Source organism: Mandrillus leucophaeus, unplaced genomic scaffold (genome assembly GCF_000951045.1).
Source record: "Mandrillus leucophaeus isolate KB7577 unplaced genomic scaffold, Mleu.le_1.0 Scaffold207, whole genome shotgun sequence".
NCBI lineage: Eukaryota > Metazoa > Chordata > Mammalia > Primates > Cercopithecidae > Mandrillus > Mandrillus leucophaeus.
This window is the reverse complement of record NW_012102110.1, coordinates 2980350-3004396: the sequence shown is the minus strand read 5'-3', so window position 1 is coordinate 3004396 and position 24047 is coordinate 2980350. Positions and strand designations below refer to the sequence as shown.

General features: G+C 40.5%; 1 protein-coding gene across 2 annotated transcripts in view; it reads left to right on the top strand.

Moving 5' to 3' along the window:
* DPT (dermatopontin) overlaps positions 1-19027 on the top strand; it is a 46008-nt gene extending 26981 nt beyond the window's left edge. Inside the window, exons 3-5 of one of the 2 annotated variants that reach the window (XR_001006071.1) lie at positions 2293-2400; positions 7103-7332; positions 18999-19027. Coding sequence is in view for 1 of the 2 variants with exons in the window: in XM_011979932.1 (XP_011835322.1) it covers positions 2293-2400; positions 7103-7169 (175 nt within the window). In the remaining variant the exon portion in view is untranslated. Of the gene's footprint in view, positions 1-2292; positions 2401-7102; positions 8262-18998 lie in introns of those variants that run through there. The other variant, XM_011979932.1, reaches the window with a different exon arrangement.
* The last annotated feature ends 5020 nt before the right edge of the window (positions 19028-24047 follow it).

Below are 24047 nucleotides of genomic sequence, written 5' to 3'. Positions count from 1 at the left end.
TCCTTGTCTGAAGCATAAAACTTCTTGATTTTTTTTTAAAGGTAAGCTTTTCTTTCCCACTTTATTCCATGGTATTTATCCAAGTATCTGAAGACAGATCAGAGTGGTCAGTAAAAACTTAAAAATAAAAATCTAGCCTCAGAATTTCCAAATACTTTTAGCAATTGGATTTAGCCTAATGCAGTGTTGCTGTATGTAGATTCTGCCTTGGCAAAAAAAAAAAAAAAAAAAAAAAGTTTGGTAATTAATTTTTACACATTGTATCCAAAGACTGCTTCAAAAGTTTTTGAAAGTATTTTTTGTTCCCTGAAGGAAGGAAAACATGCACACCCCCACCCCCACCCAACCTCTTATTCTAATTTGCATTATTCATGTTCTCAACAAACCTCTCTTTCCTTGGGTAAACTTTAATACAGTCCTTGTTAGAATTCTCATGGATCATAAATCAGTGGGATCCAAGTAAGGCCCTATTAGTTCTACTTATAAGACATTTACCATGCTGGGCCCGGTGGCTCACGCATGTAATCCCAGCACTTTGGGAGACTGAGGTGGGCGGATCACTTGAGGTCAGGAGTTCCAGACAAGCCTGGCCAACATGGCGAAACCCCATCTCTACTAAAAATGCAAAAATTAGCTGGGCATGATGGCACACACCTGTAATCCCAGCTACTTGGGACACCGAGACAGGAGAATCGCTTGAACTCGGGAGGGGGGAAGTTGCAGTGAGCTGAGATTGTGCCATTGCACAACAGCCTGGGTGACACAGTGAGACTCGGTCTCAAAAAAAAAAAAAAAAAAAAAAAGACATTTACCTGAAAGATAAAGTCCTGCTTCTGGACCTCTTTGGAAGCACAAAATAAGTTTCTGGATTGGCAGGGCCTTATTTCCCTTCATGAACACATTAAGCCAAAACACATGTACCTCACTTTGGGTTAGGCTTGCCATCCTGATAGAGCATAATTATGTGTTAGGAAAAGTCAAATCAGGGAGCAAGGGTTAGTGAATAATGGGTAAAAGGAATGATTATGAATCAAGAGAATGGGCTAACCATTGATCTTGCTCCATCTGTGCCCTGAGATCCTCCTAGGAGCCCTTACGGTTTATAAATCAAACTTTTCATGATTTAATGACAATCTTAGAGAAAGATCACCGTCAGTCTGCAGAGGGGAAAATCTTTCTAGCATTAATAAACAGTGATCTGTTAAACCCAAATCAGATGAAATTATTGACACTCACAAACTAGTTGTTTTCCAAGCTACCCTGGGGTTTGGATAAAGACTTTGGAGGAACTATTTCATGGTAAAAGGACTGTTTTGGTCCTGAAGGTCCCAGTGGCAAAGCCCTTATGAGAACCGGCGGATTCTAGACTTACTCCAGGATGGACTACCGTGGACCTACTCATATGAAGTCCCAGGGTTTACTCAATATTGGAAGAGAAGGAAAGGAAAGGAGGAAGAGGAAGAAGAAACAAAATAGTTCTTAGTGATTCAACACCTACCATGTGTATAGCACCCTCATCACTCACTTTTATTAGTTCCAATGACAAACCTCTAAGGTAGACTTTATTCTTCTACAGGTCAGAAAACTGAGATTAATTGACTTTCCCCAGGCTATATATTTATTCAGCTAATATTTATTATGTATCTGTTTTAGGTGCTGGATGAACAATGGTGGACAAGGCAAAACCTCTACCTTTGGGGAGCTTACATTTTAATTAAATAACTTTTGAACACTTTGTTGACTATAACTCACAATAAGAAACATATGTTAAACTAGCACAATATGTACATCTTATTAACACACACACATATATATTTGAAACAAAATGTTTACATACATAGACTTATCTTTATTGCATGTGATGCATGCTTTGATATTTTCTTTTCTATTTTATATCTTTTTAAACCCAATTAAATTGACTTTGTTGTCAACTAATGAATCATAATCTAAAATTTGAAAACATTGTCTTAGTTGACTTGAATAGAATAGGAATAATATTGATATTAATCAATATCAGGAACTCCAAAGTCATTTTGATAATTCCAAAGCCTGGGGAGGTATCTACATCTTTTTCAGTGTACAGTTTAATGGCCTAGAAGAGGACGATGAGAAGCGAGAGGAGAGCTGTTTGTTTCTTCACAGCCTGGAGTGGTTTGGTGGATGTCATTTAACTTCAGTCTGGATTTGCCAAGATGCTCAAACTCCATCTCTTCTTCATAGTGTGTCTTCTGTTTGCTCCCAGCAATAATAATGTGTTTTATTTTCCTCTAACCTTTTGTTCTTCCTGCATAGGCTAACAACAGAATATCCAGGTCACTATGGTGAGGACATGGACATGATTTCCTACAATTATGATTACTATATCCGAGGAGCAACAACCACTTTCTCTGCAGTGGAAAGGTGAGAAAGATAGCCCCTTCCCCATGGGGCTAGAGTTAAAGGAGCTGGAACTAACTCCTGCAAGGATTATACCTGCAGGAATTTATGAACACACACACACACACACACACACACACACACATATGCAGAATACACGTACAGATTTCTTACATGCACATATATTTCTGCAGGAACTTTGACCTGAGGATTTCCTTATTTTAGTTTCCTACCTGGTCAAGGATTAACTTCAGGTTTGGCTGGAAAATGGGAGGCCATGGGAAGTGAGCTGTTCTCAGGAGCTCACCTCCTGGAGCTGCTCACCTTGGAGATGAGGGTGGATTCCAGCCTGCTCAAGAGCAAAGTCCTAAACTTGGTATCCCTTGATGGTCTAAGATTTTTCCCCTCACTCAATTTCAAAGAGTACTTTTCCTCATGAAACACCAAGAGGAGAAGGCAAATACAGTTAGAGGAGTGCCCATTGTCAAAATGGACCCCCTTCAACCACATTCCTCTATATGATCCCCACTTTGGGTTTTAGGAAAGAAGAGAGAAGAGAAAGAAAAGGGATTGGAGATAAGAAACACACAGAACCGCCGGGCGCGGTGGCTCACGCCTGTAATCCCAGCACTTTGGGAGGCCGAGACGGGCGGATCACGAGGTCAGGAGATCGAGACCATCCTGACCCCGTCTCTACTAAAAATACAAAAATTAGCCGGGCGCGGTGGCAGCGCCTGTAGTCCCAGCTACACGGGAGGCTGAGGCAGGAGAATGGCGTGAACCCGGGGAGGCGGAGCTTGCAGTGAGTGGAGATCATGCCACTGCACTCTAGCCTGGGCAACAGAGCGAGACTCTGTCTCAAAAAAAAAAAAAAAAAAAAAAAAAAAAGAAGAAACACACAGAACCTACCATCCTGGTCTGTTTGGGCTCCTTTACCACATTACCTTAGACTGGGTAACTTACGAACAATAGAAATTTATTGTTCACAGTTCTGGAGGCTGGAAAGTCCAAGATCAAGGCACCAGCAGGTTCAGTGTCTGGTAAGGAGTTGCTTGCTGCTTCAGAGATGTTGCTTTATTACTGTGTTCTCACACATGGTGGAAAGGGCAAGCCAGCTCCCTTCAACTTCTTTTATATGGGCACTAATCCCATTCATGACAGCAGAGCCCTCATGGCTTAATCACCCCCCTAAAGGCTCCTCCTCCTAATACTATCACATTGAGTATTAGGTTCCAACATATAAATTTTAAGGGGACACCAACATTCAGACCACAGCATCTACCAACCATATTTAGAAATGAAAGGAGTTAACAATCCCTCAGTAAAGCTGACAAAAATTAATGAAAGAAGAGAATTTAAATGGCCTGACGATAAAAACTGCACTAACCCTTTTTTCATCACCTTTCTCTCACAATCAACTCCTTAGTCCTATCTCAAATACATCAAAACAGTCAGAAGAAAACAAGAATTGTACTCCCTACTAATACAGAGAAAGATGTGGGTAAATTCAGGTGTTAATGATTGGTTTGGCCTACTTTTAGTCAGCTGATAATCACTTTTTACACAGAAATGAATTCCTGAAAAGTTACCAATAAATATTTTGCAAACCAAATAACACTTACATTAACTCATAAGATAGTATGCTATGATGAATTTGAATGTGACACATCTTTGGTGTGTGTCTGTGTTTTCAAACAGAATTACATCTGAAATAAAGTTAACTTACTTAATATGACCTAGAATTTCTTTTTATAAAAAAAAAAAAAGACATTAAGTAGCTCTGGAAAGGCACAATATATATTGCAGGCTGATCAGCAAAAACCTTTATGTTTACCCATAGACAAACCACTCAGTTTGCACACATTACTTATTTTTACTTTAGATATACTTTAAACTAGCCTAGTTACCAATTTTCTAGAAGCAGCAAATTAGAAAGGGAACCTACTATATAGTACTTAGAATGAAACTCATTCCACCAATGAAAATAAATAGCTGGATGACATGACAACAAATATGCGTAAGAACAATAAAGAAAATGAAAGGCTGAAGAACTCAAAGAACATGGGTTGTCATTTAGCAGGGCCATGCTCCCCAAAGTGCAAAATGAAATAACAGGGGTGCTCAATGCTGCAAATGATGACTTCAGCTCAACAAGAAAATTAGTTCCATGTTCCCTGTTTAAGAAAGCAGGAATGAATACAGTAAAGGAAGAGTGCCATCCAAGATTAGGATGATATAAATATATTTGAATAGTTAAAATGCTCAATTCAATTTTCAGTAAATTCAGTTTTCAGTAAATTTTTGGTTATGTGGATTACCCAGAATCATGAAAAACTGAAATATTATGTCATTGCATTAATTTAAAATGAATATCTTCCCCCCAAAATAAAATAAAATAAATATACTCATGTAATTTTGCTACTGTCATCAAAAACAAGTAGCTTAATGACCCACAACTTAGGTTTCTTTGGCTCTGCTGAAAGATGCCGAGGCCCCCAGCTTGGAGAACTATTGTCAGGGCAGGACTCCTTGTGCAAGAGCTTTCCCTCCACATGCAAATAATAGTGGTTTCCTCTTAGAATGCTATTTTTTCCATCTGTGTGCTATTGACATCTGGGTCCAGATATTTCTTTGTTTCAGGGTCTGTCCTTTGCATTCTAGATGTTTAGCCTACCCACTAAATACTACTAGCACTCCACCCCAAGTTGTGACAACCGAAAGTAGTTGCAGACATTGCCAAGTATTCCCTTGGGGAGCAAATTTGCCCCCACTGTCCTGGTGTGAAATCAGAGACTGAACCTGGTGGAATCATTTGGTCTTCATAGGATCAAGTCTAAGTTTTACTCAGCATCAATTAATAGCCTTTTAAAAGAGTAGTTTGAATGCCTGACCATAAGATCTTGTTTATCTGTGTTTGTTGGTACACAGATAAATAAGACCTGGCTGCAGTAATTAGTCATTTGGTAAACCCACATGCCACCAATTTTCTAATTCCCTTCTAAAACAATCTTTTGACAATTGCAGGAATCAAAATATCACCCAGGCTCTGGTATCACCCAGACCCTCAAGTTGATTATCCAGATTTGCGTTGAGGGACTCTATACCCAATTGTTTTAAACAAATGACCCAGAGCAACAGACTCAGAATTAGAAAGCCTGCCTTAGGCTGTTTAAGCAGAGTCAGCCCCATTTTTCAGTTTAGAAGCTGGATGGAGGCCTTGTTAGTCATAGTGATTGGGATAAATTGTTGAAAACAGACCTTGCAGATTGAAAATGGAGATAGATAATTCTGAGTTTGTAAAGGACCCCACTAAGCTTTGGAATGATTTGCATAATTAAATATGGAAAACCTCTTTATTGTTGCCCTTTATCAGGACTGTGTAAAGGGCATGGCAGCTGTGTGTTCTTCTGGGCTTAAGATTACCTAGTTAGGGAGACAGTGTGGTTTAAGAGAAAGATCAAGATTTGAGTCCAATAAACTGCGAATCTGAAATTATCACCTATTACTTGTACTACCTTAAAGCAAGTTAATTATTTCTCTGAGCCTGGTTCTTCACTCAAACAATGAATTGTTGTGAGGATTAAAAGAGAAAACAGGTAAAGCATCTGTTACAATGCCAGATATATTGGAGGCTACAATTATCATTATCACTGTTCAACAATATTAGACCACAAGAGTGTCGTGCAATGTAGGCACTCGATACATTTCTCTTAAATGGATGAATAAAGAACATAAGTTTGCCCTGAGCAAAGAACATTCCTTGAAATGTATCCATACCACATTTTTCAAAACTTAGTAATGCTATATACACTCTTCCCATCCCCAACCACTTAAACACATAGGCAATTCATTTAAACACATAGACAATTCAGAACTATTCTAGTGACGCCAGAATGGCAGCCATTTTCTTTTTTACTTTAAGGGATTTTTTTCATTTCTCTGTAGCAGTGTTTTCTGAAGGGAAACACATGTATAGCACAGAGCCCAGTGCGTGGTGAGCACTCTGCATACGGTAAGTGCTCAGAAAGAGTCAGTGGGAAAATGGATGGACTTTTTAAAGCAAGATTTTTTTTTTTTCCGAGACAGGGTTTCACTCTGTCACCCAGGCTGGAGTGCAGTGGCACCATCTCGGTTCACTGCAGCCTCAACCTCCAGGACTCCAGCAATCCTCCCGCCTCAGTCTCCCAAGTAGCTGGGACTACGGGCGTGAGCCACCACACCCAGCTATTTTTTGTATTTTTTTGTGGAGTCAGGGTTTCCACATATTGGCCAGACTGGTCTCAAACTCCTAGCCTCAAGCAATCCACCTGCCTCAATCTCCCAAAGTGCTGGGATTGCAGGTGCGAGCCACCAAGCCCAGCCTAAAACAAGATTCTTTACAATGAAATGGAGATTATGTTAAATAAATGCTTTTATTCCAAGCTGTTAACCCACAGGTCCTTGAGGTACTTTCTGGAGGCAGCAGGGGTGAGCTGACCACCAGTGATGAGCAGAGGCGTCCACACAGCCAGTGATCTAGTTAGTCACCTTCAAGGGTGATCTGAACTCACAGATTTGTCGGCTCTTGGGAAACTGCATAAAGATGTCTTCTAAGAGCAAAGTGAGGTTAAGTGTCCCTTCAGTTCCCAGATCCTCCAAATGTTCTCTGTTGCTGTTTCCCCAGCAGAGATTCTTCCTGCCCTGTCCTTTCTCACTGATATTCATTTTCTGACTCTCCCTCCCACAGGGATCGCCAGTGGAAGTTCATAATGTGCCGGATGACTGATTACGACTGTGAATTTGCAAATGTTTAGATTTGCCACATACCAAATCCGGGTGAAAGGAAAGGGGCCAGGAGACCGGAGGGTGTCCACATATGTTAACATCAGTAGGATCTCCTATACCAGTTTCTGCTGCTCTCTTTCCTTCTCCCTGAGCTGGTAGCTGCAATGCCAGCTTCCTGGGCCTTTCTGACTAGTATCACACTTATAATAAAATCCACAATTAAACCATGTTTCTCACTTTTCACATGTTCCATAGCAACTGCTTTATATGACTGATGATGGCTTCCTTGCACACCACATATACAGTGTGCATGCTTACAGTCGGGCTTCTAGAGCACCCGCTGCAGCCTGGCTACTGCTTTTTACTGCAGAATGAACTGCAAGTTCAGCATAGTGGAGGGGAGAGGCAGAACTGGAGGAGAGGTTCAGTGAAGGTTCTCTACAGCTATGCCTGTTTGAATGATATGTAGGGTCCCCACAAAAAGCAGGCTTTCTGCCCTGAGGGGCATCTTGCCACTTCCCTACTCCACATGAGCCATGCATGCTTAGAAATCCAAGTGCAGAGCTCTTTGCTCCAGGAGTGAGGAGACTGGGAGGTGAAATGCGGAAGTGGAAGGGTTTGGGGGCAGAGCTGAAAACAGGGTTGGAAGGATTTCCTGAATTAGAAGACGAACATTAACATACCCAGTAATGAAAATGAGTGCAGGGGCCAGGGGAACCCGTGAGGATCAGTCTCAAATGAGATGAAAACAGGGAAGCAGAGAAAGGTCAGAGAATGGGACTCAGATTGGGAACTTGTGGGAATGAGAGTGACCAGGTTGAACTGGGAAGTGGAAAAAGGAGTTTGAGTCACTGGCACCTAGAGGCATGCCCAGGATTCCTAGGAAGGCTGGCAGACACCCTGGAACCCTGGGGAGCCACTGACAAACTCTTCTGGATTGGGCCTGATTTTTTTTGGTGGGAAAGGCTGCCCTGGGGATCCACTTTCCTTCTGTGTGTGATTCGGGAGTTCTTCTGCAGAGATGGCGCTATCTTTCCTCCTCCTGTGATGTCCTGCTCCCAACCCTTTTGTACTCTTTATTACAAAAGAAATAAAAATATTAACGTTCACTATGCTGAAAATATTCAGGGTCGGTTTTTGCTCTCTACTCTTTCCCTTGCTGGTTATTTATCCATTCATTCTGAATATACCGGTTAGCATTGTGGTTTGTGCCAAGCACCATGTAAGGCCCCAGGAGTACAATTATGACAATGATGACAGTGTGGTTGGGGAATTAGATATTTAAGACATGAAGTGCTAAATGCTTTACTTAAGATTAAACAAAGGAAGGAATCACATTTCTTGGCCTTTGAGTTTAGCCTAATCTTTTCTCAGCATCCTTCAACCTTCCTTATCCCAAGATGTCACCGGAATTTTTAACCCCAGCAAGCCCCTCTTTTCTTTATCCATAGCAGGTTGCCTTTTTTTTTTTCCTGATCCATGCTGCTCTTCCCTCATCCTCTCTCCCAGTGGACCCAGAAGAAGAGCCAGCCAGGCAAAACCCCAGGGATCGCCTACCCTGCCATACACCCCATCTAGGTGGTCAAGATGGTGACTCTCGGCCAGTGGTGATGGTGTTTCCCACTGCAAGATCCCAGCATTGTGATGGGGAAGGCAGGGCTAAGGATATCTTCTCCTGCCTTAACTCTAAAACACTTTTTCATATTAGAGTTTTGCTTTATTTCCTCCATGTCATTGTTTGTGCCTCTCTGGCAATTTTAATTTATAATAAGAAGTGTCGGTGTTATTTTTCACCAAGGAAGCCATTAATATTTTAGCAATTGCAGCCTGGTTCAGGATGGCAACCAGGAAACAGCCTTAGTTGGGTGTGTGGAGCACAGCAGGAAAGGAGACAAGCAATGCTGATTGGCTAACTTGGCATCCATGAAGAAAACAAAAGGCTGGTGAGAGGATGGGGAGCTGGGAGGGTGAAGGGAGCATGGCTAGGGGAGGAGAGGCTAGAGTTGGAAGAAGCCAGGAGATTGCAAGAGAACATAAGCCAAGAAAAAAAAAAATTTAAAGCAATAGCAATTCAATAAATAGTGCCTGTGCCAAGTGGAATAAAAGGAGTTTTTGCTAAGAAGAAAACTATTCTTTGCATATAGATAGGCCAAGGGCAATGACAGAAAAGACACTGTCGACTTGGTTTGAATCTGAATAATTACACTTTATATTATAGGCCATTCATTAAGAACTAAGTGTCAGAGTGAATACTAAATCCCATATCTGGCAACTGCAAGTTTTGTTCTCAGTTTTTTCATTACTCCAATCTTTCTACGAACTTGCTCCACAGTCTTGGATAAGTCACCTCTCCTTTCTAGGCCTACTGTTGAAAATGAGGCTATTTCCCTAGGTAACCATTGTGTTTTCTTGCAATTCTAAGAATCTCCGAACTCTATCCCCTCCTGAATTGTTTATAAAGGGATTTTCTAAGGCATTTTCTTCCAGGAAAGGAGCCTGGAACTAGAGATGATCACCTAAGACCTACTGCTGGCTCTGACAGAGGGTGGCTGTGTAAGACTAGAGAAATCCCCAAGCGCCCTTCCCCTCATCTGCCCAGTACAGGTAGGAATCCCTTTCCAAACAACTTTACAAGATGCTGGCCACATACAAGGAGATGATAGAAAGAGGAGACCCATGATTCCTGCCTCACAAGCCTTCAGCCTAATGGTGAGATGAGAAGATAGACGATGACAGTAACTGCAAGAAAGTTTCCTGAGGAAGCTGAGTCTATGCTTGGCCCTGAAGGACAAGTAGGACGTCTGAGGTGAGTAGAAGAGACTGTAGGCTCTGGCGTCAGACTTCCTGGCCACAAATCGTGGTCCTGTCACTTCTCATGACCTTGGCCACGTCACCTACCTTTCCTGAGACTCTATTTCCTTACCTGTAGAAATAATTATAGTGCTTACAACATAAATGAGATCACATAGTATCTTGCACATAATAAGTACCCAATAAATGTAGTCAGAGAAGGAAAACAGTGTTAGTATATATTAGAAATAAAATTCCTTAGGTAAGCTGGATTTTAGTAGACGTCAATAATAGGAAACATTTATTAAGCAAACTTAAGTCCCACTTGCATTTCCTCAGTAACGAATCAATAAATTATCAAGTGTTTGCTATATACCAACCATTTTACTAGGCACAGTTCCTGCATTCTGGAGAATTATAAACTAAAGGAGTTAGTCAAGCAAACAAACCATGACAGTACAGTTTGATGAGTCAAGGGCAGGCAGTATTTCAATAGAAGGCAGTGAGAGGTCAGGACAGGAAAGGGGATGGTAGCATTTAAGGAAATGGAAATGATATTATGGAAGGCATAAAACAAAGTATGGGTCTGAGAAAGGTTCTTCAGGAAATACTAGCCTTACCAAGGGGCCTGGGAGGTCCAACATGCAGTCACAGTGCTCTAAATAGAGATAGGTTGTTCACATCAGTACCATAAGGCATTCCACTCTTTGTGCATGTTAGTTGTAATTTATTCTATCTATCTGGAACTCAGATGGCTTGGAGAAGTTCTCTCTCCATCCCGGCCCTTCATCCATATATATGTCTTCATGCTTGATTGCTTTAACCCAAACATGAAACTGAACACTTTTGTAAGTTCCTTCAGAAAAATTCATTCTCACAAAAGCATTAGTGCTCACAAATGCTTCAACAGATCTGAAATTCAGTCCCCACAAACTCAAAAACATGAACAGCAGATTCCACATATTTCTGTCTTTAAAAATGTTCTTGTTCACCAGGAAATCAAGGATTTCCATCTCTCTAGTTGGTCCCCCAGCTAGCTCCAAGCCTACTTGGCTCTTCTCTTTTTAATCGGAGAAAATCTTTCTCAATATAGTCCATGACCAAACAGTTGTGCACATCACGGTGGCCAACAGAACAGAGATCACATAAAAGGAGACACAAAAAGGAGAGCATCCACTCTCCTTTTAAAGTCTCAATCAGTTTTAATTAAACCACTTCTGTTTAATCAAACCACATTATTAAGGAGCGCTATCTGAACCTGGTTCCCATTCTGAGATCCAGAATTGGTGAGACTGGATAGGCAGAACCCTTGACAAAATGTTGCCTGGATGTACTAGGGTGTAGCATCCCTTTCCTATTAACTTGTTGAATCTCTGTTATTAAATGTATTCCTTTATAAAGCAAGAATTAAAAAACACACCTACTTTAAAATTTATGGTAAGAAATAATAACATATTCATGCATATCTCAGATTTTCATATCCCACACATATCTCAACTTTTCATAGAATGAAATATTTCTAAAAACTGAAAACCAACCAAAACTCCCTATTAATTTTAGAACCTATTCATTAGATACCACTGTGTCTTGATAAGCACTTGAATCTGTCATTGTGTGGCCTTCCTCTTCTTCTCACACTAATGCAGGCCTATTTATCCATAAGGAGCCCAGTTATAAATGTGAATGAATGACTGTATCAGTGAAAAATGCTCAATAGAAATATTGCAAAATGCAAATTATGAATTTGCATTGCAGCATTGTTGATTCCTTTGTTCTTCCATATAGTTTTCTGCCTTCCCCAACTTATAAAAACAATTATCATTGATTATATTTATAATCAAAAAAGAAAAGTAATTTTAATCTTATAAAACAAAAAAAGTCACTGGCTGCCAGGCAGTTCAATCCTAGGACAATGTTTCAGCTGAAAGGTGACCATATGGTTACTTCATGGAAAGAAAGAGATTATGAAGCCAGGCCCTTTCACCTAACCGGCCACCTAATGGGTTATAATTTAATATGCAGAATTACCTGCTCTTTCCAAGGTCTCTAACCATCCCCAGAGACAACGGAACAGATGTGCAGCCTGTCATATGGCCAATGTGAAACTAACATTTACCGCAATAGCTGGAAATCTTCTCCCCACGTCTTCCACTCATGGAAGTCCTACTTCAGGGCCAAGTATAAATTCAATTTCCCCAGGAAACTTCCCTGAGCCTTCCAAGACTGGGGCTCTTCACTCCCTCCCTCAGCGTTCTGTGTCTTTATCTTCATTTCCCTGAGGACAAGAGTCTCATTTCTCTTTGTTCATTGGTAGATTTCCCATGCCTAGCTAAGCGTTTTACACATAATGGGCATCCAAGACATGTATTTTTAAACTAATCTGGATTTCTGGTTTGTTTCAGTAGATCGATCAACACTCTAAGCAACCAAAAACTGAAAAAACACTTTGAAAATTACGAAGTTCTAGTAAGAGGCAAGGTATTATGATGGTACTGTGGTTCTGATGGGGGTTAATACCACTCTTACTCTCTTTATTCATCATCATTAGGTAATTATTCATTTAACCCCTTTAAAAGCTATTCACTAGTGATAAGTGAGTTGAAAAGTATAACAGACAACCACAATGATCACTTACACATTCAGAAAGTGTATTTTACCATCCTGGGTAACATAACAATTTTGGCGTTTTTATGAACTGTGAACTGTGTCAAAATCAACATGTGAGCACCTAGCAGAAATGAGAGGAAGTCTCACTGAATAACAACTTGGGAGACTGGGGGACCAAGAGGCAAAGGGGCTCAGGTTGGTAAAATAGTGTTAACCTGTGAAAATTTGGATGCTGTTTTTAAGTCTCATATAAGCATATGAGTTCTAGGGGTGGGGTACACAGGGATTTTTGTCTCTGATATATCCCCTGCACATAGAATAGGGACTGACCCATGGTAAGAATTCAACAAATATTTAATGAAAAAATAAAAGTGGAGCCCTAAGACAGACCCTAATGCAGATTATGACTTCATTAACATAGACGTTATAGCCCTTTCTTTTTCTTGTTACTCCCACTGAAAGTTTACCTGTGGGATTACTTCATGATTAGATGGACCAATACAGTGAAGCTGGTTTCTCAGAATTATGTAACTTTCTTTTTATGCGGCTGTCTAGCAGGCATTCGTAGACCCTGCTGGTGTCTGGAATCTTTCTTCTCTGTGTCTTGTAGATTTCAGCTGACCTGGGTGTCTCTGTGGGCCTCTTTTGTTGGCAGACTCAAAGGTGAGCTCATTAGCCATTACCCCCTTGGAAATCTGTTCCGGGAAGTCAAACATGCTCTGAGTCACATGTGTCTGCCGCCTACCACAACACTGTAGCATGCAGACTGCTTCTGCCAACAGGTTTCTGGGAGGAAGAAATGGAAAATCTGTCATGGTATGAAACTGCACAGCTCAACTTGGAGAAGGACTTCAGTCCACAGGAATTCACAGAGTGAAGGAAGGCTCTTAGTTCTCTCCATGCGTAGGTAAGTCTCGAGAAAATTCCCAGGTCCCTGCAGAGGAGGAGAAAAAATGGAAAGAGGTGGACAAATGGATTGTGTTGGGCAGGATGGCAACACTCAGTGCTTTCCAGAATGGCCCTTTGGCTTGCTCTAAATGGATAATAACACATGCTTTTGTACACATAATGTTGACCACTACTTCAACAAGGTGCCGTTAATCACCTTCCTTGCTCCTGGTACAAACTGAAGAAAGCCAAGAAGCATAAAACACATGCCTTTCCTCAGAGAGACTTTTTGTTCTAGAGAGGGAGACAAGAACAAAAAACTGGAAAGTTTAATGAATAAAAGAAGGCTGCTTACCATCACACACCCAGTGAGTAATACACACAGAAAATCTTACACTATTGCAGAGAGCAGAGGATCACTATGGGCAGGAGAAATAGAAGGCATTAGGACAGGTAGAAGACGAAGATTTATGCCAGCAGAAGAGACTCCCTGAGCAAACCTATGGAAGTGAGGAGGCTCCTCAAGAAGCCAAGAAATACCTTGAATTGGACAAGAAAGCCAATTCTCAGGCTAGAGCCCAGTGAGGCAAATGAATTGTCCAAGGACACCCTATGAGTAAATGACAGAGACACTTAGAATTCAAGCCTCTGGAATCTGAGCTTGGTGATATCCTCTGTCAGGTCCCTGTCCAGTGAGGGGCTTCGTGAGGTGAAGGGAGTGGGAGGGAACATGCATTGCAGGCTCTTGCAATCTATGCTCAAACAGGCTTTCCCATTTACTACTTGCAGATACCCTAGATGGGCATAGTTACTGCCATTTTATAGATAGGTTCAAAGGCCCCGAAACAGTAGGTGACTTGCCTAAGGTCACACAGCTAGTGGAAGTGGATGTTGAACTGAAGTCTAGCTGTTTACAAAGCCCAGTCCTCTCAGCTATGTCAACTTGGAGTCAAGGGTTTCCACCGGGAGTAAGGCGAGATAACTGCTTTAAACTCTGCTTTTTAAATAATGTTCAATATGAAATAGTTGAATATTGTCCAATATGAAAAAATGATTCAAGCATTTGTTCCAGTATTTTAAACATTGCCTCTGGAGGGAGAGACGGCATTGTAAGGTGGTCAGGAGGACGTTGTTGGAAGTCTAGAAAGCCAGATGAGTTGTCTGAAAATAATAATGTTGCTACTCAACTGTTTTATATTAGTGTAAACATTACCCATTATAATAAAATCAGCCACAAGTTCAACATCTCTTATAGTAACAATAACTCTTGTCTGCCTTCTAAAATGACTCCTAAATAACAAACCCTCCATAAACTCAATCTAACCTAAATAAGCAGAATTGCTGTGACAACCGAGATCATAATTGTCTTTGTTTGATCCTTCAGCCTCCACAATTGTGTAGGTTCTCCATACCAAGTCATGGCCTTGTTTATCTTTGCTGTGTGTGCTCTGGGAAGCTTTCTGCCTAGAGAATTAGCACGCTCAATAAGCGCCACTGTTCTCTTCAGTTGATTAAACTCCAGCGACTCAGTCTGTTAGCAGAAATGTGTTGGGCTAATATCACAGTTCTCATCACCTCACCTCATGTTGCTCTTTTTCAATGTTATCTTAGACTGTGCAGGTTATCTGCATCATAAACCAAATTGATCACTGGACTCTGATAGTTATAATAGATTCTAGGCACATAAATTATTTTTCATTAGCTTTAATTGCCTGTAAAGGAATTTGGACACTTAATCTAAGGAAGTGAAATGATGCGGTTCAGCTCTATTAGACACTGTAAAGCTCTCACTTATTTAAAAAAAAAAAAAGTGTAGAAAGGTAAGCAAATTTCCAGTACCTGCAACCTTGAAGTCCTTCAACAGGAAGCCAATCTCTATGGCCACCAACAGAGCTGTCTTTGATGTTATGTGCAGCTTCAGTCCACACTGGCTTCGGTACCTTCAGAGCAGGTCTCTATCTCCTGAAGATCCAAGTCTTTGATTCTCCTGTGGCTCTAAATATCTAAATATATGTACCGAATAATAATGATGACAACAATTAATTATTTTTGTGCATACTCTGAGCCAGGCTCTTTACTTAACCTTCATATGCATTTCATTTGAATACTCAAGTAGATTTCCAAAGTGGCTATCACTGTCCTTACTTTACAAAGGATAAGACTGAGACAGAGGGAATGAGTTCCTTTCTCAGGGACATAACTGCACACATTGAAGCAGAACTCAGACTCAGGCCTGGATGAGTCCAGAGCCTGTGCATTCCAGGATGTTCTGTGCTGTCCTGAGACTCTAATAAAGACTGTGCCATGCTGCCTCCTATAGGAGTAACAACTACTCATGGTGTATTTTCTCTCACCACCTAGGGCTCAGCCAGCATGAGTACCACATCAACTTAACACCAAAGCTCACTTTAGACATTGAGGCTAGCAGGTCCTTTCCTGGTACATGTGGTTCATGACTGTATCCCCAGGACCTTACGGAGTATTTAGTACATTGTTGATGCTCAGTCACAAATATATGTTTGTTATAAATAAATAAATAAACCCAATACATAATAAATAAATAAAATATAAACATATATACAACATAAAAACAGAATAAACTCACTAAATGAAAATGTTCTGAGTGAATGAATGACTTAATTGATTATTCTTGGTAGATGCTCTAAGTGGCAGTCCCTTCATTCACCTGTTCTTCCCCAGACTCTTCATTCATAGTCTTTCAATCCATATTCTTTCACTGTTGCTTTCATTCCCATATCCCCAAACATTTACACTACCTGTGACCTTAGAACTTCTACCCCATGGCTCTAAACAAATGAAAAAATATGACCACACATATTCAATTTTTTCACAGACCTACGCCTGACCTCCTCACCTTAACTGAACCCTGGCTTTCCCTGCAGTGCTCTTGAGTAAGGGTCATGCATTCACATAGGCTCTGAGTACTGTGGAATCTCTAGAATAATTTTCACCTCCTAAGTAATTATCGAATTTGAGCCTTTTCATCTATTCTCCAACTATCTCCTTTATTCAGATCCTTATCCTTGCTTTCCTGTCTCCTTTGGTCTAGGTTTTTCTTTATGAAATCCATTTAATTGCTGGAGGGAGATTTTTCCAAAACACAAATCCAATAGGTTGTATCTCCACTTAAAATTTTTCCTAATCACTTTCCAAGCAAAACACATATTCTTTCAGTGCCATAGCACCCTTCACACACACCGCCAGGTTCCTGTGCTGCAGACATGCAGAATTAGTCATGTTTCCCTGAAGAGACCATGTCCCCCTATGCCTCCGTGCCTGTTCACATACAATTTCCCATGCTTGGATGCCTCTGTACCTGTACCTTCTTTCCCTGGGGGACTTTCAGTGGTGTTTTTCCTGGTTTGCAAGGTGAGTTAATAGTTCCTCACTGGTGCTGCCATATACCTGATTATACCTACGTCATAGCATTTGTCACACTTCTGCATTTTTTTCTATTTTGACAGTAACTAAATGTTCTCATTGTCTCTTCATACCCAGTACCCAGCATATGGTAGGTGTTCATTAACTATTAACTATATAAATATTTAAAGAATGAAAGGAGAGTCTTCTGACACCTGGGAGTCTACAGTTCCATGGAAAATAACCACAAGTAGAACTCATTGTTTCTATTCCAGTCTACTGCAACGGCTTTCTACCTAATGTATCTGTCTTTGTTCTTGCTGTCCCCTTCAAATCCCACTTACATAGGACTGCCAGAGTGATCTAACATTAAAATATTTGACTCCAGTGCTTACAATTGCCATGTTCCTAATAGTACATGGGTTTAAAATCAACTTCTTGAAAAGGCGTTAATGTCCTACATGGAGTAGTGTCCTCTGCCTCTCATCTCCTCACTCCCTGCCTTCCTTGATCCCTCCCTGGCTGGTTAGGAGCCAGGGAGGAAATACAGGAATCCTACAATACTGTGTACAGAACACCATCACTGCCTTTGCCATAATGCTTTCTGTTCCCATGGCCAGACAGTAAATTCCTTGAGGACAAGGATTGTATTATATTTCTCTCTAAATCCCCAGTAGATAGCACAATTTCTGACCCATAGTAGGTGCTCATTTACAGATATTGAATTAATAGTATCTAATGATAGGCAGAGCAATGAGTTGGAATGAAAAATACCACAATGCGTTGCAAAGGAAAGCAAACTTTTGGACAAAGATCAGGTCTTCCAGCAGACTATAAACTAAACGTATGCCAGAATGATACAGGACTTATATTTCTCATTAAAATTCTTCAATAGAGAACAATATTTTATGAATATTCTTTGGTTCAAATCAAAATCTTATGATATCATAAAAGGCATTTTGAAAACAAAAATGCAAATTCTCTTCATAAATTCAGCTAATTTCATAAAGCAAAAAGTTTCTAGTACACATTTTCAAAACTAATGATACATAACATTAACATGAGTGCATTTGCTGGCAGAATACACAGCAGCTAATGACATTCCATTACACGTTCTCTCTCATTGGTAGCCACCACTTGATGTCCCTATGATTAGGCAAATATTCAGTCAATTGATCAACAGTACTAACTAAAATCATCTTGTGGGGACAGCACCACATTTGTTGCAATAAGGAATAATAAAATAACAGGTTTCTCACACTCAAGAAATTCACAACTTATTTAGTGAAAATAAAGGGACACCCATGAGCAATAAGAGATAACTTATAAATACAAAACTGCCTCCAGTCAAATGTGTTCTACACATGATTATTACTAACAAACACAAACAAAATAAACAAGTGTACAGTTCTTCCACAGGCCTGTGTGGTGGTACTACTGCCCCCACCTTACAATTGAGAGGGTAGACATCCAAACCTTGTGACCTGTCCAAGTTTACATTGCTGTGTGAAACAGAACTAAGACTTAAACTCAAGTCTTCTGACTCCCCATTCCAAGCTCTTTCCAGTACCATGCAAGAGGCACATGTCAGATTTTCCAAAAAAGTATCCTTCGTCCTTCCAAGTTCCCTCCAAAACCAGATTTTATAGACAAGCTCTGTTAAGGTAGATTTGGTTACATGTATTGAACTAGGCAATCTACAATGTGTCTTGCAATTTGAAAAGTACATAATCCTCTCTAGTCTGTATTTATGGGCACCATCAATTCAGCCATAACTCAGCCATTACGACCGAGCTGTTTCATCAGGCAACCAATCAGGGCAATGAAGAAACAAACAGTATATCTGACTTATTTAACGGAACAACTTAAGCACAATGGTTAAACTGCTCAAGAGTGGAAAAATAACCAGTCTTAGCCAAGCTTAATATTACCTTATTCCTTCAGTGTTATATTTAACACACTGAATCTCTGTTTATAAATGGCTCCACCTCCTCATAAAAATTGCATTTTGGCTATTAGAGTTTTTAATAAAATTTATTTGGATGACAAATATTTATTAGTCTCTTCTGGCTTCCTTCATATCTCTGTACTCTTACATAATACTCTATTGTTTGTTTTTAAAATTTTTATTAAGTTACTGAGTTTGTTGTCACTGCTATTATTTAAGCATCACATACATTAAATGTTCACAGAATTATCCACTTTCCTATGACACCATAAATGTGTCTTGAACTATTAATCTGAATCACTATTCAAAGAGAATCTTGGGTGGGAGCAGGGGAGCGGGGCCAAGATGACCACTAGAAGCAGTGGTGATTGGAGGCTCCCATTGAAAAGAACTAAAATAGTGTGTGAATTCAGCAGCAGCAATCGAGGTATCCAAGTTCTGTCATCAGGACTGACTAGGCAGCTGGCATAACCCACGGAGAGAAAGGAAGAACAGTGTGGTACAGTGGCTCACCTGAGAGCTACATGGGGCATGGGAGCCCCCAACCTCCAGCCAAAGGAGATGGTGAGTGAGCATGCTACCCAGCCTGTGAAACTGTGCTTTTTTCCATGGAACTGTGCAACCCATGGATTGGATCGGAAAGCCCCACTTGTGAGCTCACACCACTGGGGCCTACAGTACTAACCAGGGAGCCGCATAGATTCTCAACAGCCACTCAGCTAGAATCTGCTTAAGCCTGCCGAGTTCCTGTGGGGAGGGGCAGCTGTCTGTTGTCTAAGCTGTCTGAGCTGTTAGGGGAGGGGTGGCAGCCAACACTGGGACTGCTAGCTGCCTAACACACCAAGCTCCCAAGGCAGAGGAAGGGCAACAGCCATCTCTATAGCTCCAGGCCGCACTTTTCCCCTGCTGGAGCCAGGGAGGCTGGAGGGCTTTGTCCCAAGACTAGTCCCCACAGCCCAACACACTGGCTATGGCAGACTGCAGCCAGAGTGCCTCTTCAGGCCTGACCCTGACCCAGCCCTCCTCACTGGGTGGGGCCTCCCTGTAGGAACTCCAACAACTCCAGCCAGGGGCTCAGGGACAGAATTCTGATCTCCCTGGGCTTGAACCCCTAAGAGGAGGGGTGGCCATTGTCTCCATAGACCAGCAGACATAGCCTTTCCTCCTGCTAGTTCTGAGGAATCTGGGCAGCCCAGACAAGTAGGTTTCCCCCAGCATGGCACACTCGCTCCACCAAGGGATAGCCAAAGTGCTTTCTTAAATGAGTCCTGCTCCCCATGCCACCCAACTGAGTGAGACCCTCCAACAGGGGTTGTCAGACGCCCTATACAGATGCATTCCTACTGGTATCAGGTTGGTGCCCTTCAAGGTCAGAGATGCAAGAGGAAGGAGCAGGCACCCATCTTTGCTGTTCTCCAACCTCCTTGAGTGACAGCTCCAGGCGCAGGAGCAAACCAGATGAATAGGGCCTGAAGTGAACCCCTAGCAAAGTGCAGCAGCCCTGCAGAAGAGGAATCTGACCATTAAAAGAAAACAAACAAACAGAAAGCAAAAGGAAAATCAATCAAAAAAGTCTTCACAAAACCTCACCCAGGGGTCAGCAGCCTCAAAGATTGAAACTAGACAAACTCATGAAGGCGAGAAAGAATCAATGAAAAAATGCTGAAAACGCAAAAGGACAGAATGCGTCTTCTCCAAATGTTCACAACACCTCTCCAGCAAGGGCACAGAACTGGATGGAGGATGAGATGGACGAATTGACAGAAGCAGGCTTCAGAAGGTGGGTAATAACGAATTCTGCTGAACTAAAGGAGCATGTTCTATCCCAATGCAAAGAAGCTAAGAACCTTGATAAAGGTTTAGAGGAGCTGCTAAGTGGAATAACCAGTTTAGAGAGGAATGTAAATGACCAGATGGAGCTGAAAAACACAGTGAGAACTTTGTGAAGCATACACAAGTATCAATAGGCAAATCAATCAAACAGAAGAAAGAATATGAGAGTTTGAAGACCATCTTGCTGGAATAAGGCAGGCAGACAAGATTAGAGAAAAAGGAATGAAAGGGAAAAAACAAAACCTCTCAGAAACATGGGACTATGTAAAATGACCAAACCTATGATTGATTTGAGTACCTGAAGGAGATGGGGAGAATGGAACCAAGTCGAAAAACACACTTCAGGATATTATGCAGGAAAACTTCCCCAACGTAGCAAGACAGGTCAGCATTCAAATTCAGGAAATAACAGAAAACACACTAAGATACTCCAAAAGAAGATCAACCTCAAGAAATATAATCACCAGATTCTCCAAGGTTGAAATGAAGGAAAAAATGTCAAGGGCAGACAGAGAGAAAGGCCGGGTCACCTACAAAAGCGAAGCCCATCAGACTAACAGTGGATCTGTCAGCAGAAACCATACATGCCAGAAGAGACTGGGGACTGATATTCAACATTCTTAAAAACAATAATCTTTAACCCAGACTTTCATATCCAGCCAAAAAAAGCTTCATAAGCGAAGGAGAAATAAAATCCTTCTCAGACAAGCAAATACTGAGAGATTTCATCACCACCAGGTCTGCTTTGCAAGAGCTACTGAAAGAAGCACTAAATATAGGAAAAAAAAAAAAAAAAAAAAAAAAAAACAACCCTGGTACCAGCCACTGCAAAAATACACCAAAGTATAAAGACCAAAGACACGATGAAGAAACTGCATCAACTACTGTGCAAAATAACCAGACAGCATCATGATGACAGGATCAAAATCACACATAATAAAATTAACCTTAAATGTAAAAGGAATAAATGCCTCAATTAAAAAACACAGACCTGCAAACTGGATAAAGAGTCAAGACCCATTGGTGTGTTGTATTCAGGAGACCCATCTCATATGCAAAGACACACATAGGTTCAAAATAAAAGGATGGAGGAAAATTTATCAAGCAAATGGAAAACAAGAAAAAGCAGGGGTTGCAATCCTAGTTTCTGACAAAACAGACTTTAAACCAACAAAGATCAAAAAACACAATGAAGGGCATTACATAATGGTAAAGGGATCGATACAACAAGAAGATTAACTATTCTAGATATATATGCACTCAATACAGGAGCACCCAGATTCATAAGACAAATTCTTATAGACTTACAAGGAGACTTATATATTATATTATATACCCACATAATAATAGTATGAGACTTTAACACCGCACTGCCAATATTAGACAGATCGATGAGACAGAAAATTAACAAGGATATTCAGAACTTTAACTCAGCTCTGGATCAAGTGGACCTAATAAACATCTACAGAACTCTCCACCACAAATCAACAGAATACACATTCTTCTCAGTGCCACATGGCACTTATTCTAAAAGCAACCACATAATTGGAAGTGGAACACTCCTCAGCAAATGCAAAAAAAAACTGAAATCATAACAACAGTCTCTCAGACCACAGAGCAATCAAGTTAGACTTCAGGGTTAAGAAACTCACTCAAAACCACACAACTATGTAGAAATTGAAGGACCTGCTCCTGAGTGACTCCTGGGTAAATAATGAAATTAAGGTAGAAATCAAGAAGTTCTTTGAAACCAATGAGAATAAAGTGATAACATACCAGAATCTCTGGGACACAGCTAAAGCAGTGCTTAGAGGGAAATCTACAGCACTAAATTTCCACATCAGAAAGTGAGAAAGATCTCAAACTGACACCCTAACATCACAATTAAAGGAACTAGAGAAGCAAGAGCAAACAAATCCAAAAGCTAGCAGTAGGCAAGAAATAACTAAGATGAGAGCAGAAATGAAGGGGATAGAGATATGAAAAACCCTTCAAAAGAAAATCAATGAATCCAGAAGTTGGTTTTTTGAAAAAAAGAAAATAGACCATTAGCTACACTAATAAAGAAGAAAAGAGAGAAAAATCAAGTAGACACAATAAAAAAATGATCAAGGGGATATCACCACTGACCCCACAGAAATACAAACTACCATCAAAGAATACTATAAATACCTCTATGCAAATAAACTAGAAAATCTACAAGAAATGGATAAATTCCTGGAAACATACACTCTCTCAAGACCAAACCAGGAAGAAGTCAAATCCCTGAATAGACCAATAAAAAGTTCTGAAATTGAGGCAGTAGTTAATAGCCTACCAACCAAAAAAAAAGCCCAGGACAAGATGGATTCACAGCAAAGTTCTAACAGAGGTACAAAGAGGAGCTGGTACACTCCTTCTGAAACTATTCCACACAATGAAAAGGAGGGACTCCTTCCTAACTCATTTTATGAGGCCAGCATCATCCTGATACCAAAACCTGGCAGATATACGAAAAGGAAAGAAAACCTCAGGTGAATATCCTCGATGAACATCGACACAAAAATCCCCAATAAAATACCGGAAAGCTGAATGCAGCAGTACATCAAAAAGCTTACCCACCAGGATCAAGTCAGCTTCATCCCTGAGATGCAAGGCTGGTTCAACATAGGCAAATCAATCAACATAATCCATCACATAAACAGAACCAAAGACAAAAACCACAAAATTATCTCAATAGATGGAGAAAAGGCCTTCAATAACATTCAACACCCCTTCGTGTTAAAAACTCTCAATAAACTAGGTATTGATGGAACATGTCCCAAAATAATAAAAGCTATTTATGACAAACCCACAGAATGGGCAAAAGCCAGAAGCATTCCCTTTGAAAACTGGACAAGACAAGGGTGCCCTCTCTAATCACTCCTATTCAACATAGTATTGGAAGTTCTGGCTGGGGCAATCAGGCAAGAGAAAGAAATAAAGCGTATTCAAATAGGAAGAGAGAAAGTCAAATTGTCTCTGTTTGCAGATGACATGATTCTATATTTAGAAAACCCCATCATCTCAGTCCAACAATTCCTTAAGCTGATAAGCAACTTTAGGAAAGTCTCAGGATACAAAATCAATGTGCAAAAATTACGAGCATTTCTATAAGCCAACAAGAGACAAGCAGAGAGCCAAATCATGAATGAACTCCCATTCACAATTGCTACAAAGAGAATAAAATACCTAGGGACACATCTAACAAGGGACACGAAGGATCTCTTCAAGGAGAACTACAAACCACCACTCAAGGAAATAAGAAAGGACACAAAAAAATGGAAAAAATTTCATCCTCATGGATAGGAAGAATCAAGAATCAATATCATGAAAATGGCCACACTGCCAAAAGTAATTTATAGGTTAAATGCTATTCCCATCAAAATACCACTGACATGCTTTACTGAATTAGAAAAAAAATACTTTAAATTTCATATAG